At 41.6% G+C, this 18,404-nt stretch overlaps 1 protein-coding gene across 1 annotated transcript in view; it reads right to left on the reverse strand.

Annotated features, from left to right (window-relative positions):
• camkk1a (calcium/calmodulin-dependent protein kinase kinase 1, alpha a) overlaps positions 1-18,404 on the reverse strand; it is a 69,837-nt gene that overhangs the window by 22,509 nt on the left and 28,924 nt on the right. The window contains exons 3-9 of the mRNA XM_079508426.1: positions 8,304-8,351; positions 7,860-7,913; positions 4,164-4,215; positions 3,372-3,505; positions 1,970-2,006; positions 1,397-1,418; positions 383-471 (exon numbers count right to left, since the gene is read on the reverse strand). Coding sequence (XP_079364552.1) covers positions 383-471; positions 1,397-1,418; positions 1,970-2,006; positions 3,372-3,505; positions 4,164-4,215; positions 7,860-7,913; positions 8,304-8,351 — 436 coding nt within the window. The remainder of the gene's footprint in view (positions 1-382; positions 472-1,396; positions 1,419-1,969; positions 2,007-3,371; positions 3,506-4,163; positions 4,216-7,859; positions 7,914-8,303; positions 8,352-18,404) is intronic.

Here is an 18,404-nt window from a genome sequence, read left to right on the forward strand (position 1 = left end):
CGAGTTACGGGGGTTCTTGAAATAAAAACAAAGTTTGAAAAGCACTGGTTTAAATACATTGTTAAACTTTCAGAAATTCAACTGACCATAGCCAATTGGGTGCATCTCAAACCTCTGAGAGTTGTTATTGATCTACACTAGTGAGTGACTGAACTCATGGCCCTGTGTGTGAAATGGATCTATTTCAGTAGAATGAGGGCAGATCCAAAGAGAAGCCCTTTTACTGACCTGAAGCTCATTACTGATTAGATTTATGACACAGGCCAGGCCTCTAGGGCATGGCCATGGAGAGACAATAACCATTTTACTAGTGTTCTATTATGCACATGGATTCTGATAGATACTGTACATGCTGTGCATGGCACCGAAATGTTATACTTACAATATTCCATCCCAAGTATGATGTCTCTGAAGTAGAGCCTGGACTGCTCCTCTGAGAAAGGACTGTCTGTGGGTACCTCCATCACCGGGCTGAAAATACATACATGTATTTGATAAAAACCAAGCACAGTACAGATAATATCCAAATAAAGAGCTTATCACCATCACCGGCATTATTGAACCAGAATTCAATTGAAATACAGTTCCCACCCACACCTCACATACAGTGGCCATTTAATGCCAAAGAACATCTCTGTGTCCAATCTGTGCACTGAAATCATGCCACTTGTTCTCTGCCCCAAAAAGTAACAAATATCCATTCTATCCGGTATCTACTTGAAATAGATTTGAAGTATTTAGTGAAACCAACAGTTAGTGTTGGTGTTCACTAAATGGTATAACATAGGACTTAATCATAGAAAACAATTAAGTTGATTATTACAAAAAAATCACACTCCTGTGAAGTGAGGGGCGCTCTTATCATCATACATCAGATTCCGTGCACAGCCAATCAGATAAGCACATTCCGTGCTCATGCTCATACACACAAAGATGTGCATAGGCCCTCAAAAATCGAATCGTCTTTTCATTGAAAACAAAAGATCAAAAAGGTGCTTCTCAATTCACGGACAAAGAAATCGATCGAAAAATGGTTAAATAATTGCTAGAACAATTGCTAATTAATTGATAGTCGCAGCCCTAATTTACAAGATGAACGGCCCTGGCTTTCATCCTCCTGAATGTACTTAGTAAGCTGGTAGCCCTCACGTCACCGCGAGTTTCCCTGGTGACTTGGAGCGGTTCCACAGGTGAAGGCAGTAAATGAAAACATAAGCACATAATGAAGCTATTGGGAGTCTGAGATGAAGCTGAAAAGGAAGCCATGTCGCAGCTCCCAGTAACGACCGAGACCACAGCAGGGGGCATGGTAGGCATACTGGTGGCGTCGAAGGTAAAGGATGGCGGGGATAAGCATTTATAGTAAAGAAAGAAATAGGACATGAGTTATACGCACCCGTGGTGCATTAGCTCGAACACTGTGTAGAGAGAGAGAGAGAGAGAGAGAGAGAGAGAGAGAGAGAGAGAGAGAGAAAGAGAAATAGATAAGTCCACATCCTTTGTTTTGTTATTCGTACAAATATATTTGTTGGCACACATTAGCAGCACATTCAAACCACTTGATGAGACTTAGGTAAATACTACAAAGCTATTAGCTTGAGGCAGATGAAGAGTTTGACATCTCACACTAGCAGCTGTGTCCCACGATTGCATCGTACGACAAAAACCTAAACATATTCAAGTGAAAAATACTTGATACTTTTCTGTATCAAGTATGTATGTTAGTATGTAAATTAGCGTCAACTGTGCCGTCAACATTGACCTGGCATTGCTGATGAAGGATTCTGTATGCATACTGCATGAGCCCTGAGGTGGTGTAGACTCAGGGCTGAAAGATCATCTGCATTACTGAGTTATGAGTGTATGCATTTGGCCAAAGAGATAGACGGAGAGATAAAGAGACAGCAAGAGGGAGAGACAAGAATAATATACAAAGAATATACGAGAGAGAGCATAATGGTGTGCATACCCATGTGAAGGTTGTCCTCTGCAGGGTCATCCAACACCTGCAACAAGACAAAACGATGAAGGCATTTCAACAGAGAGTAAATGTTAGTGTGGATCTGCTTTAGCATTAACAGGGCTCTTCATTTATTTTACTGGTGGTGTTAATTCTGTGTTTACCTTGTCAAATCCACCGACGACTACTACTACTGTCTATTAAATGTTCTGAAGATCAGGACATGTCATAGTTTTATAGGTTCAGCATCTGAACTCAAGAGTGTAGGAGTAGCAGAAACTATTAGTAATTTATTTTTTTATTTTATTGAATTTGGGGTAAATACTGAAAAAAAGGAGCAGTCGGTCCCCAAATATCTGTGACACATTATCCCCATATCCTTTATCCTTTTCATCACAGCATGAGCAGATCTGTCCATTGCCCGCACACACAAAAAGGTGTGTGTGTGTGTGTGTGTGTGTGTGTGGTGGGTGCAGCGGAGCAGAAAAACGACTCCACTCTTACTTAAAACCCATTTGTCCTGGCTCACTCAGCAAGTTAACCAGCCAAGGCCCACTGACTGCCTACCTGTGCTGTGCTGCACCCGCCATCTGGCCAAGAAAGACTGAGGAGCTCTCTGATGATGTCACCGGGGAGCAGTGGGCTCCAAGTCTGTCTGCACTGCAGGTCAGCTTTCATCTTCCAAACCTTCCAAACCTGAAGCCTAATTCATGGTTTAGCGACAAAGTATTTAACAAAATAAAAGTGCTGACATGTCAACTCTTTTTTTCCATTTGAAAATAAGTTGTTTTTGTTGCACCTTGTCGCCGAAGCATGAATCAGGCTTAGATCTGCAGTAGCTAAGCCAACCTGAACAGGTCAGGGAATTGCCACAGCTCAGCAAGAAACCTTTTACTATTTTCTCCGGCAGACCCTGTCAGCCACATCTCCACATGAACCCTACAGTCCCTATTCTGGGCATGTCATACTAGGTGAATATTCTGCAAAAAACAGGCAAACATTCAGCAAAAATAGCTGATCTACAATACATCTATATCCAGAGTTGTGACCTTGGAGATATTGTATTTTCGGTGAAGATACATGGGGCGAGCAAAGTACCCTGTAGACACTGGTCAGTGAAGTATAGAAGGATTGAAGTGGTTAAAAGGGTGCAGTGAGATGCTGAGGGTGCTATTGTCTGTTTGGGTCACACCAGTGAGTCATGTTGAAGAAACATGACCAGAGGGTAATCAACTGCATCTACAGTGGATAATCTAATGGTGGATTTGCTGGCTTTTGAAATCATATACAAGAAATAATAAGTGGTATCATTTCTAAAAAATATAATCTAAAAATAACTAAAATAAAAAGTGTTTAATTTTCTGGGTTTCCTCTTGAAAACAGAAACAAATTAACAAACAAAAACACCAACCTCCACAAGTTTAACTATGTTTAGATGGTCCAGTTTTTTTAGAATGGCAATCTCTTGGTAGACCCTTTCAAGCGGTGCTAAGACTTTGGGCTGTCCTCCCTGGGCTGCTTTGGGTCCTCTCGGGGGTGGGCGACCTGAAAAGCACCACACAGAAACAACATGATAACTTCCCTGTTTTGGTCATTGTGGAAGAGGGGCGGTGACCTGGCATGGTTCAGTGAGTTACGTCATGATGTGACGTGCCTACGTGATCTAGATCTCTCATGGTCACAACACAAAAACCTGGCAGCGGAATCCTGATCTTGTGGCCACTAGTAACTTGATGGTAGAGCCCTGCTGTTTTTTTAGTCCCGCTCCTGTTGGATTTCAAAATGACATTCTCCTCTGCATTTAACCATACGATAAAAGCGTTCATAACTTTATATCAGACCTGCCTTGCTTTGTTTTTCCTTTGTAATCTCCTGTTTTGATACTCTTTTTGACTCCATGCTGTGTTCCTCCATGCTTCAAAAGCGCACCACTACATCCGGTTTATTTGATTGTGCTTTTGACCGCCTATTTCCACCCACAGATATATTTTTTTTAAATGCCCTCTCCTCATGTGAACTATTGCACCGGGACTGGCAGGACCCCATTTTAATGTAGGGCTCTATCAGATCTTGTGCCAATGAGGTCAGGATCTCGTGGCCACGTCATACAGTAACTAACAGAACCGCACCAGGTCACCTGTCCTCTTATATTGCTCCAAGTCATTAGTCATACCGTCAAAATAATAGAATAGAAAAGACATACGTGGGAAACCACATTGCTTCATTAACCTCTTCTTGGACACCAGTTTCATGGCCTGTGGAAAGGGGGGGGGGGGGGGGGGGTTGATTATTAGTAAGTCATGGAGGTGTTTATACAATATGTTTACTTACTACAGCAGCTTAAAACATTGAAAAAAAGTCATAAAGTCTTGAACGTTTTGAAAGGTGTAAACAGAGGTGTCTCCATAGATTTTTAGAATCCCTAAATCGGATGGAGAAAAAAAGTAAAGAAAAGAAAAACGTTTAAGCCAATGAGTGACTGAATAGTTTAGTTTGAGTATAATTTGGCATTGACATACTACAGACAAGTCCAGGCTTGTATTTAAACCATTATATTGCATACGCTTATATTAAAATGCGGCTATAGAATGTGATAAGTATGATTCATTCATTTGATCTCAGAAGAGAGCGCATTTCTCAGCACCAACAAGTGCATAGAGAGCAAGAGAGTATTAAAGATAGAGACGTCATATCAGTAATTGTCTTGTAATGTTCATTGTTGTTTCTTTGTATATTATTTGTATTGTCATTTGTGTGGAAAAAGGAAAATAAATCTGCAGTCTTTAAATGAAGATAAATTATTATTTTAATGCACACATTTTATATTAAAATATATATCCAAAATGTGATACATTTGAATGGTTCGGATTATTGGATATCTAATTACGGTTTCATAAAAAATCACACCCGTGTGAACTGAGTGGTGCAACTACACATTTATTGTAGAGATTGATTCACTCTGACGTGATATCTGTGATGTCAGTGACGTGACGTCACATACTAACCATAGCAACCATGCTCGTTTTTTTGGTTGCTAACCATAGCAACCGTGCTCGTTTTTTTTGGTACGAACAAACACGGGTACACAGGTACAAAGCCAGTTGTTGGAGTGGTTTGCACCACTCAATAAAAGTATTTTTGACAGCTCTAGTGACAAAGCAAACAAAGGCAATATTGTTGCTATTCGTGCTTTCATCCATATACTCTAGTCTAGTGCATGCATCTGTTCAGCTTCACAGACGAGGGCCAGTCATGCCCATGTCCTGACCCAACCTCTCTGGTCACTTTCCAACAGCTGATTCGGAGAGGCAGTAATTCAATACTTGACTGCAAGAGAGTACAATGATTGGCCTTCTGAAAGTGACCAATTCTCATGCTCCAATGGTACTTTGGTCTGAGCTGAACTAACCAATCACAAATTAGAATTACTTGAGCCTCCTATGGCTGCCAATAAAACGACAGTGGTGGAAAGTAACTAAGTACCCATTTAGACCTGAAAAAATGTCTTCTAAATCCTAAATGTTTCTACAGTATGTCAGCGGTGCTCAACCTTTTTCACGTCAAGGACCCCCAGAATTATCTGTATTTGGCTGCAGAACCCCATCTGATTGGTTCCAGGGACCCTCTCAGAAGCAAAGATTTGAGTTAAAAACGTTCGCTCGATTTTTTCAAAAAATAGCAGATCTACAAGCTCGCAGCGCAGCACTCGTGCCATGCTAATTGCTTGTAAATCTGCTATTTCTCAACAGGTAAAGTATAACATAATGTTTAAAACACCAAAAGGGGTTCCCGTCCTGAATGGGTTAAGTACTGTACTTATTACTTAAGTACAATTTTGAGGTATTTGTACAGTTGTACTGTACTTTACTTGAGTATTTGAGTCTACTTGACTACATCTCAGAGGAAAATGTTGTACTTTTACTCCACTACAATTGTTTGAAAACTTTAGGTACTAATTACTTTATAGATTGTGATTATTATTAGAAAACATTAGACCATTTGCAAATAGCCGATCTACAAGCTCACAATGCGTCGCATCGCTATTTTCTAAAGATTTGTATACATTTGAAAACTTGAAATGGGACATTTCTGCATAATGAGTACTTCTACTTTTGGTACTTTAAGTACATTTTGAAGCCAATACCCTTCTACTTTTACTCAAGTACATTTTTAATTCCGAACTTTTACTTGCAATATTGATACTTTTACTTAAGTAAAACAGTACTTTTTCCACCACTGTCAAACGTTCAGCATGTACATGATTACAGCAGAGACTGCCCAAACAAACCCACACAGGATAATACAGGGTCAGGATGGTACAATTGTGTACATTCAACATACAGGCACAAAGGGAAGAGTAATTTATGCATCAAATGTAACTCGTTTAATGTGCTGCACTGGAGCCCAGGGGGGAAAGCCCCCCCGGACACCCCCGGGCGGGGCAGCGCTAGCATTCCCTCACTATTTTGTGAAGCCTGGCTACAGCCCTGGTGGGGGGCCACCAAAAATAATCCTAGAACTGGTACTGCCTGTTTGATTTAACGCAATATGAAATAAAAATGTCCCCCCTCTAAAATCTCTATTGAGTTGACCCCTCAGTCATTTCATCCTGCAGCCGGCTCTGGTGTGTGTGTGTGTGTGTGTGTGTGTGTGTGTGTGTGTGTGTGTGTGTGTGTGTGTGTTATGCTCTGGGTGAATGCACAGGTTGTCCTCATGCGGCAGACACAGATGCCAAATCCAATCAATACTGTGTGAATGTGAATCCAATTCCAAATGCCACAAAATAGAATTATCCACACATTTCATCATGCCTGTTCCTCTCTGCCTTTCATTCCATCTTTCCTTATTTCCTGTGTGTCTACTTAAGCCAGGGTGGAGTGCTGTGCAATCTTTCTCAGCCTTTACGGACGGCCATTTTCCAGACAAAAGAGCGACTCAAATCAGAGAGAGAAAGAACATTTTCCATCCGTGTCAAAGGGTACAGTGCTGCCCACTAAGTCCACACTGTGGAATGGCTTTTCCCCTGTAGATATAAATAAAATCACACCTGCGTGAAGTGAGGGGCGCTCTTATCATCGTACATCATCCAATAAAACCTTATAAAACCTTATACCGACCTTGAAACATACTTTAGTTATGTCACCAGTTACGGCACCAATAATAGTGGTCCCTTATTGGCCAAGGGTCTCCACCGACATACCCACAGACATACCGACAGCCGATTTGCTCAGGCACATATGACGTCAATTCTCCATTCATTGTCAATGGCATTTAATGTTTGTGTTCAGACAGAATCTACACTATAGCTGTTTATAGGAGGGGCTAGTGCCCCTCAAAAAATAACTTGTCTTACACAGTACGACATAAACGGAGAGTGAGCTGGGGAGTGACATGCCTTGCCATCAGAGTCCATTGTGGTACGCGGCTTAACCATTCGGCTCACCCCCGGTTCATGTGGTAAATAGTAAATACTCTCTTTGTCTAGACAGCAGATTCTGTGGCATGATAGTTAAAAATCAACACCTGTGTGAAGTGAGCGGTGCAACTGTACCGCGTGGGGCTCCACGGGGGGTCTCGGCAACATCGAGACTCCGCCCAGGGGGGCTGCCCGGTTCTGGCGAGCCGCCCCGTGTCTGAAACGGTTGAAAAATGACAGAGTTACCGTGTGGGGATCTCCAGGGGGTCCCCGCAACATCCAGACCCCCAGGAACGCACCCAGGGGGCGGCCCGGTTCCGGCGAGCCATAACATGTCCGATACGGTCGAGAAGTGACAGAGTTACCGTGTTGCAGCTTTCCATGCTCGGACATGTACGTACACATACATACACGTACACATACAGACACACATAGCGACAATGGAGGGGAGGCACCGCTCAAAAACACTAAACAGTAACTTACATAATGTTGGTCATCGTCTTCATTGTAGGCAAGTTTGACCACACCATAGGAGCCCTATAACAAATTGGAGACCCGGCTTAATCAATTGACTCATGGATGTATCGTATAATTAAACATAATATAATGTTAATAATGTTATAACACAACATAAAATAAAGTATGAAATTAAGGATGAAGCTATACAATTATTTTCAATTTCTTTCTGTAGATGCAAAAAATAAAAGAATAGTTAAAGACCATTAGACGCATTGGACATCACCAGAATGAGCGCTAAAGAAGTGTGTCTACATGTTACAAGCGTGATTTTGATGTTGAGTGACATCACTATGGATACTATGGAAAAAAATAAAATAGAAATCTATAGAAAAAATAAAAATCTATGACTATGTTGAGTCAAATGTTTGCAAAGTTGATTAGTAACACAAGACCACTTAAGAGACTCACCTTTCCAATTTCACATTTCAGTTTGTACTGGTTCAACTGGATACAATCCTATAAGACAGAAAGGAGAACATTGTAACAAAAGTATGGCAGCATCAATCCTCACCACCATAATCCTTATATCATCATAACCATCGTCATCACCACCGCTACCATAATCATCATCGTTCAAACAAAGTCCAGATAGGCTGCCTTGGCCAATGGAAAGAAACATTCCCAGTGTCTGTGTGTCTTCTTGCCAAGTCTTATATCAGATGTAAGCAATGATGAAGCCAGTGATGTTAACAGTCTCCAAATCCATTAGAGTGCTACAGTTTAAATGGACGATTTGCAGCTCCATAGCAACCACTGCTGCAGACCCCAGCCAGCCAGCATGGCAGAGCTGAGCGGACCCCGAGAGAACAGAAAGGTTAGAGGGGACATGAGGGGGTGCGGTGGTACAGTATTTCACAGATATGAGCAGATGGTAAAGCCAGAACAAAAGCCTTTTGGTAGCTCCTCCGCATTGAGAGAAAGCAAAGGGATACAAGAATTGATCAATTAATTACCAGCTGCCTTATTATATCTGCAGAATTGTGCTATGAAATGTAAATATCTGTGTCTGTGTATTTGTGTGTGTGTGGAAACAAATTAAAGCACTGCACAAAGCCAAAAGTACTGCTAAAAGCATAGTAAACCATAGAGTCCAACAACAAATTAATGTAATCTGTCTCTGCCGTGGTGCATGCTGTGATGTTGTGTGCTCACTCATCCACGTAGCCCTGTCCAGTTGAAACTCTAAATCTCTTTAGTAATCTTTAGTAGGCTAGATGTATGTAAGAGTTGTTGGCCATGTGTGTGTTACTATATTCCTTCAGTAAGGTAACATATACCTGTAGGTCTTTATATTTCCCATCTCCTCACTAGAATCGTCAACATCTTCTATAAACACACAAAACAGCGCATCGTGGTTTGAACGACACACACACACTAGCAGTATGAATCGGCCCTTACTGTTTATATTGCAACGAGGAGCCATCTTCCCTCCCCCATCCCCTTCCATAATGTCTGTCAGAAGCCGTTGAGGGTTGCTTTCACCCAACACCTTAAAACTAGGCGTCTGGTTGCCTAACTTGCTGGCTGCAATACTATCCCATTGGCTGAGAGGTCGGCTAGCCAATCAGAAAGATGGGTGACTACGGCAGCCAATGAAATGATAAGTTGCCACTTCAATGATAAGTTGCCACTACCAACTCGATAGAAAATAGCCCAGCCTGCTTCCAGCAGCTGGTAAAAATGATTGTGGGAAAAAGTAAAAGCATGTTAGCGACATTTTGTACAGCAAAGTTGGGGAGAACCATCGCACTACATCTTGGAAAAATGGCGGCAAAAACGCAAGATGCTTGTCGGAGCCGGAGGTAATATATTCACACGTCAAACGAAACATTGAGAGACAGAAACAGCGAACAAGACTAGAATAGAGTTGAAGCATAGGAAGATGATTCTCTCATTACAGTCTCAGGCTCCCCAGAGTTAGTGTCGAAGTGTCCTTGAGCAAGACACTGAACCCCTAATTGCTCCTCATGTGCTGGTTGGTGCCTTGCATGGTTTCCGCTGCCATTGGTGTATGAATGTGTGTGTGCATGTGTGAATGTAATGGACAATCTATGTAAAGCGCCTTGGATAAAGGCGCTATATAAATGCACCATTTACAGTGGCTGAAGCCGGCTGTGTGGGGAGCCAGAGCGGTGCCTTGGGCTTTCTACTGGAGCTGTGTGGGGAGCCAGAGCGGTGCCTTGGGCTTTCTACTGGAGCTGCGAATGTGTTTATAGGAACACAGGAGCCCAAGCTCAGCTCTAAAAGCATCAAAAGAGGCGTACATTGCTGCTGTGCTGAGGCCAAATGCCAGGCAATCAATTCAAAACCAGGCAAGCCATTACAGCGTATACGCTGTGATACAGTATGGTTGCATAACATTTGGCAGGGCTTGTGCAGTACTTTTGGTAGAGCTGCTGAAGGTCTGAGCACAGTGTAATGGTGAATTATGCACACAGACCCATGTGAAGTAGGCTGAAAGCGTGGCACAGGGAGAGAGGAGGGGAGGGGAGGAGAAGGGTAAATCAGGTGAGACACTACAGCAGTAGAATTGAGCTAGATTGTCCTTGCTGGCAAAATAAAGATAAAGAAAAAGAAAATGGAGGACAACTGAGCAAAGAAAGAAAAACTTAAGTTAAATGAGGACATGTTTAACCAGTTCAAGATAGTCAAATGATGAGATGTGTAACCACTTATGGGCATAAAACAGAAGGAGAAAGTGTGGATTGGGAGGCTGCTGGCACATGCTCATTAAATTCTGCACTGCAGTCAATACTCTGTCAGGGTTAATGGATGAAGTACGGACAAGCAGAAATGTATCACACTTGCCCTGCAACGCTTGCTCACAAATACTCGCTCAGACGTGCACGCCACACATGCATATAGAAAACTAGAAAAAGTGCTCCTTGTAGCACAGGTCTCCGCCAGGTCAGGTAGGTTACTGTGGGCCAGCAATGTTGATGGAATATGAAGAATCATTGGCAATGCTAAAAGGGTGGTATTTGTTCCTCAGTGTTCCTTTGTTCAAAACGGGCCACTCCTACAAACAAGATGTCAATCTTATGAAAAATCACAGATCACATGAGATAATATAAAAAAAATAATAGGCACATTTTTTCCCTTGGCCTCTAGGGAGTGGTCATACATACTGTACAATGTTTTAGCAGAAAAGTGCAGTTATAGGTAAAACACGAATCTGCACGAATCTGCCTGTTTTATCAGGTCTCCACCAGGGCAGGTCAGGTTGTGGCCTCCTGGTGGCGCTATAATAGGCCAATGTGAAAAGGGTGCCATTTCTTCTTACGCCTTGAATGCCACCTGTTGGTGGCGCTATAACAGGTCAATGTGAAAAGGGTGGGATATATTCCTCAGCCTAGTAGGAAAGTCTGTGAAATATTTCACGTAAATTGCACGCTGCGTTCATGATTTGAGGCTTTTGTTCAAAACGGGCCAATCCTGCAAAGCTTGAAAGCCAATGTTAGCCAATTAGGATGGAATATGAAATATAGATAGTGTGTAACAATTTGCGGGATTTTTGGAGTAATATAAAAAAATGTGTCGGCCTCCTGGTGGCGCTATAACAAGCCACTCGGGAAAATTTGAGGCAGAGGTTCATCGTTGGCATCCAGGGAGTGTGTGTGCAAAATGTGGCATCGACCGGAGATTAGCTGGTAACAGACGGACGGACACACACACACGGACGGAGTGCAAAACATACTCTCTCACTGGTTCCGGTCTAGCTTTCACCGAGGAAAGTCATGCGGTCGTGAGCTCCGACGGTTTGCCTCACAGTTACCTCACAATTTGTTTATTTGTGCTTTAATAACCTCAGTTAACAAAACAAAGGTTTAACCACACCACTGGTTGTTGCATGGAAAGTTATAACCTTAGAAGCAAAAAGCCTACACTGTCGAAGGATTCTCTCGTTACCACGCCGGCCACGGCAACAATGGCGTCTGACAAAAGTGGACCCTTATCGTTAGAGACGGTATTGGAAGCGATAAATGTGTGCAAAAATGATTTATCTAAACAGATTGATGCCAAAACATCCAAAATCCAAACTGCTCTCACAAAGATTGAGACCTCTTTGTCAACGTTGGCCGACCAAGTTGGGGGTTTGGAGCAACGCGTGTCCAAGAATGAGGACGACATGGCGGACGTGCTTCTCCGGCTGGAGAAGACCGAGAAGGAGCTGCAAGTTTCGAGGCTGAAACTAGATGATTTAGAGGACAGAAGCAGAAGAAATAATGTGGTTTTATTCAATATCCTGGAGAAATCTGAAGGGAAAGATGCTGCTGCATTCTTTGAACGCATTATTCCACAAGTCCTCGCTCCCATCGCTTTTGATACCCCATTCGTTGTGGAGCGTTGTCACCGTCTTGGTAAACCCACCTACGGCATGGCGACCAAGCCTAGACCACTGATAGCAAGAATCCTCAACTACAAGCACAGAGAATTGATCCTCAACCGTTCCAGGGAGATGAAGGAGGTTTTCCTTGAGAAAAAAAGAATATTTTTTCATCCTGACTGCAGTGCCGAGACGCGACGCAAGAAACAGGCATTCAAATCTGTGAAAAAAGCCCTGTTGGATAAAAACATCACGGACTACCGACTGTATCACCCGGCAAAATTGCGTGTCTCCCACGAAGGATCCATCAAGTGGTTCTATTCTCCAGAAGAAGCGGAGGATTTTTTGAAGAGCCTGGATTAGATTCTTCTATCGGGATTTTTTTTTTTCTTCCAGCATGATAAACCCAGCGGATAATATCGAAGGACAGCGACGGAACGTTTCTTCTTGATCAGTGAATGGGAGTAAGTCATCATCACGTCTATACACTGCATATATTTTTCTATATAGATATGTTGTATTTTTATGTAGGCATATGTGTGACTAACACTACGCATAAGGTGTAGACCCCTTCCATTTGTGTGGATATTTTTTGGACTGTTTTTAAGAAGCGGCGTAGACACCCGATGCTTTAATTTGGTTTTACATCTCGTTAAAATACGTAACTTTCTTTTTGTTTTCTACTCAAGCTGTTGCTCCGCTGGGCTGCTTGTTCTGGACCCTTGTCTTTATACTGAGTACTCTGATTTTGTCATCTAAACACGTGTAGTATCAGATACGTTTGTTGCCTTTTTTCTTTCTTCCTTCCTCTTTCTCTTTTGGGGTGGGAGGGAGGGAGAGGGGATTGGAATGTTCGACGCGATAGTTTTGTTCTCTGAGTTGTACTGGTGGTTACGATGCCTCCATCCTGATCCACTTCTTATTTGATACCTTACAGGCGTTCCAAATTGTTAATATGTATAATCCACTTGACCACCTATAATATTATTATTATCATATTCCGCCTCCCGTTCTGCTCACTCCTCCTCGCGCCTTTATTTAGGCAGTTTTTACTTTTTTGATGTGTCTCAGTGTAGTTTGCACTGCCGCGGTGGAATGTTTATTGGGGGGGGGTTAAGAATGCCTGCACGCTAAACTGGCTGTGTGGGTGTTGGCCAAAGTCTGCGTTTATTTATTTATTTAATTTAATTGGTAATTGGCGCCGCCTTGTGGTAGTATGCATATATTACTTTTCTCAAAATATTTTGGACTGATTAAACCTTTGGGTCTGTGCATCCCCTTTATAGTCTGGTGGATGGCCCCATCTAGTGGTGAAATACAGTTTTTCTTTCTTTGCCCTGTAAAAATAGCATGGGATGTGTGGATCTATAGGATGGGGGCCTCTGATCACTACATTATGTGAAATCTTTCTATCCTTGTATATGCTGAGGTTGTTATATAGAGATATGAATAGTAACTGTGAGGGCAACCTTACGCTAGGTAAGAGTAGCCCATATGATGTTTGTTTTCTTGTCTTTGTTATTGTTTTGTGTTTGGTGTTTTTGTGGGGGATTTCTTTTGTGGGCTTCTGGGTTTTTGAAAGGTTACTTTTTTGGCTTTCTAATGAATCTTAAAAACGACTGCACCTTATTGATAACACAATACTATTCAACTACACTGGATTCCTGTTGCGCTCTGCTCCTGAGTGAATTTACCCATGATAATATATTCTTAACCCTTTTAAATGACTAGTGAACTAAATTTCATTTCCTGGAATGTAAAGGGAATTAATTCGCCAGTTAAAAGGAAGAAAATAATTACCTATTTAAAGAAATCATCCGCTAGTGTTGCCTTTATTCAGGAAACCCACCTTACAGATCTGGAACATATGAAGCTGAGGAGGGATTGGATCGGCCATGTTTTTTTTTTCTTCTTATACCTCCAGTGCACGGGGAGTTGCCATACTTATTAACAAAAATGTAATGTTCAAGCTGATCTCAGTGGAAAAAGATAGGAATGGACGGTTCTTGCTCTTAGATTGTGTTTTAAACACAAACAGGGTAACTCTGGTAAACTTATATGGTCCCAATCATGATGACCCAGCCTTTTTTAATGACCTTCTATTGAAACTAGCGGCCATCAATGGCCGATGCCTTGTTGGAGGTGACTTTAATCTAGTGCTTTCTCCGGCAGTTGACCGCTCGCATCCTAGGACACTCACATCATCCAGAGCGGCGTTAGTATTGAACCAAGGCATGGCAGAGTTAGGGCTGTGTGACATTTGGCGTTCCCTCAACCCCAATGGGAAGGACTATTCCTTCTACAGTAATATGCATAAAAGTTATTCCCGTATAGACATGTTTCTAGCCCCGCGGAATATACTTACAAGGGTAACGAGCTGTGCCTATTTACCGGCTGCACTTTCTGATCATAACCCAGTTAAATTAACTTGGAAAATGGAGTCTGTGCGCCCCTCTTCACCTCGATGGCGATTTAAATCATTTATGCTGAAGGATCCCCAGTTCATTTCTTCTATGAACTCCCAAATTGAACAATTTCTTGTGGCTAATGTAAATTCTGCGTCTCATGCCAATGTTTGGGAGGCTCTAAAGGCGTACATGAGGGGACATATTTTGTCATATAGTGCTCACAAAACAAAAGAAAAGAGACAAACCCTATTGAAGTTGGAAGAGGAGATAAAAGGGCTGGAACAACAACACTCTCAAACCAATGGAACGGATATTTTTAACACTTTGACTGCTAAGCGGATTCAATACAATAATTTGTGCACTAATAAGGCGGAGGCTGCTTTGGCCAGGACCAACTATCACTATTATGAATATGGAAATAAAACTGGAAAACTTCTAGCTTGGCAGATTAAAAAGGAGGATACAGACAGGATCATTGACTCTATTGTTACTGAAGGGGGTGGAGTTCTGACTAGTCCAAAAGAGATCAACTCTGAATTTAAACGTTTTTATCAAACATTATATAAATCTGATCATAACAACAACAATAATGTTGCTGCGGAGCAGTTTTTGGAGGGCGTACCTCTCCCTCAGATCAATATAGAAGATAAAGAATGCTTGGATGCTGATGTAACTGAGGGGGAGGTTCTCCTGGCTATGAACTCTCTACAAAATAATAAAGCCCCTGGACCAGATGGTTTTCCGATTGAATATTATAAATCATTTGCAGACAAATTGCTGCCTCCTTTGACAAATATGATTAAGGATGCATTGGATGGTCAGGCTTTACCCCCAACTCTAGAACTTGCAACTATAACATTATTGCCTAAACCTGGGAAAGATAGACAACAATGTGGCTCCTATAGACCTTTAAGTCTTTTAAATGCAGATTACAAAATTATTTCTAAAATGATTGCAACCAGATTAGAACTTGTTTTACCAAAAATAATCCATCCAGACCAAACGGGATTTATTAAAAAAAGACAGGGGTCAGATAATGTACGCCGATTATTTCATATATTAAACACTACTCAGAGGACAAAGGAGCCCACATTAATAATATCTATGGATGCCGAAAAGGCGTTTGATAGGATTGAACCTAGCTTCCTGTTTCAGACTCTTGAAAAAATGAACTTTGGAGAAAAAATTATAAAATATATTAAAACATTTTTTACTGCTCCAAAAGCTCAAATTCTCACTAATGGGCTCTTGTCGGACGCCTTCTTGCTTTCTAGAGGTGTAAGGCAAGGATGCTGCGTCTCTCCTATGTTGTTTTCAATCGCCATTGAACCGTTTGCCCTTGCAATTAGAGCTAATGGTGAGATTTCTGGAGTGAAATTTGGTACAACGGAGCACAAAATATCCTTATATGCAGATGATGTTTTGATTTACTTGACTGACTTGGCTGGCTCGGTCCCTCCACTGTTCCAGTGTTTACGGGAGTATAGTGCAGCATCAGGATATAAGATCAACCTAACTAAGAGTGAGGTCTTACCTCTAAATACACAGGATCTGAATGTAGGGGATCTGATCGATCCATTGAAAATGTGTCCTAGCGGGTTCAAGTATCTGGGAGTTAATATCAGAGAAGAGCGGGATAAGGTAATTAAAGACAATTACTTGAACCTTATGGAGAAGACTAAGTCTGACACTTTAAGATGGGCTGATCTGCCTTTGTCTCTAATCGGAAGAGTGAATGCAGTTAAGATGATAGTGTTACCGAAATATATCTATCTATTTCAATGCATCCCATTCTCTATAACTAAAAGGTTTTTTAAAGATCTTAACAAAATTATTTCCTCCTTTTTATGGCAGAGCAAAACACCACGGGTCAAATTGAGTACGATCCAAGCCCCTTACAATAAGGGTGGCCTTAATCTCCCTAATTTTAGATGTTATTACTTGGCCTCGCAATTTCGTCCTTTATGGATATGGTTGCACCCTGAGATTGGTGAGGTTAGGTGGCTACGTATAGAACAACTAGACCTGGGCCTAACTAAAATCGTACCTTTTTTGGGTGCAAGGAAGAACCTCTCTTTGCTTACGAAAAATCCTATTATCTTGAGCGCTTTTGAAGCTTGGCAGGAATCTCATAAATTATTAAGGATAGATACATCTCTAATGAGAAAGACACCATTATGGGAAAATCCTAATATTCCTTATCCCATAGCATACATAGGAGTATTGCAGAGATGGGTTAATAATGGAATCAGGACTGTGGGTGATTTATACAGCAACAATGTAGTATCAAGTTTTCAACAACTGTCAGCCAAATTTAATTTACGTAACCATGACCTCTTTAAATATCTTCAAATTAGACATTGGATTCAAGCAAAATCTATAGATTTCCCGAATATTCCGGAAAAATCCCCCCTGGAGGATCACATGTTTTGTAGTCTTATCACCTCAACTAAAGGATTAACTTCCTCCATATATAGTATTCTAAATAATAATTTACCAATTTACAATACATTGAATATTAAACATAAATGGGAGACAGACTTGGGATGCACTTATGATGATGTGGATTGGGAAATAATTTTAGAGAGGGCTCAGAGGGTTCTGATTTCCACCAAACATAGACAGATGCAGTTTAACATTTTTCACAGGACTTACTTTACCCCACTCAGGTTACACAAGATTGATAGGAGCATTTCCCCTATGTGCCAAAGATGTAAGATAACAGAAGGCTGCCTATTGCATATGTTATGGAGCTGCCCACTTCTGATTGATTACTGGAAGTTCATCATGTCTACTGTCTCTGATATCATATAGGTTGAAATACCACCTGATCCAAGAATTTGGTTACTGGGTGACGTTACGTTGATCAACACAAATTATTATAAAGAGTATTTTGTGTTACTCGCCAGTACAGCTGCGAAGAAAGTCATCTTGGTTAATTGGAAATCTGAAAACTCACCTTCACAGAGACACTGGCTGAATGAGCTTTCATCATACTGTACTCCTGAAAAGATACTGTACAATGTAAGGAGAAAGCCTGCTACGTTTGAAAAAATATGGGGTAGGTTCTTTGAGGTTCTTCCGTCAATATCTCCTCTGGGTTGATTTTGTTTTATTTATATTGTTATTTTTATTTATTTATCCGAGTTGTTGTCAAGTGGTGTTGTGTACAATACAGAGTAATGAGAGCTGTGTAGTTTACCTTTCTGGGGTTGGGGTGGGGGGTGGGTGGGGGGGTTTGTTTTTTGCTGTTTTTTGTCTTTTTCTTTTGAGTTTGTCTTGTCTTGTTAAAAAAAAAAGGAAATCATGATTCTGTAATTCATTGTTTTGAATAATGATGATGTCTGCATTATCAATAAATAAACCTTTTAAAAAAAAACAAAAAAAACATACTCTCTCCCCATGCCTTCAGCCTAGTGGAGACAAAAAGGGTAAAGTTGCAAGTTCCATTTCTTCCTCAGCCTAGTGGGAATGTGTGTGCAAAATTTCGGAGCATTCCTGCAAATGCTCCAAAATGCAGCAGAGAGTACACTGGGTTCCCCCCTCTTGCTCCCATCTGGGAACTCTCAGGCAGACTTGATGCCCGGCCACAAAACGGCCTGGCCAATCAGCAGCAGCTAGAGGCGGGATCAAGACATACACAGTGCTGCCTTGATCCCGCCTCTAGCTGCTGCTGATTGGCCAGGCCGTTTTGTGGCCGGGCATTAAGTCTGCCTGAGAGCCCCATACACACAAACAGCCAAAAAGTGTCCTTTGGACAAGAAAAAGCCAGGG

This window comes from Electrona antarctica (assembly GCF_951216825.1).
Source record: "Electrona antarctica genome assembly, chromosome: 8".
Lineage (NCBI taxonomy): Eukaryota > Metazoa > Chordata > Actinopteri > Myctophiformes > Myctophidae > Electrona > Electrona antarctica.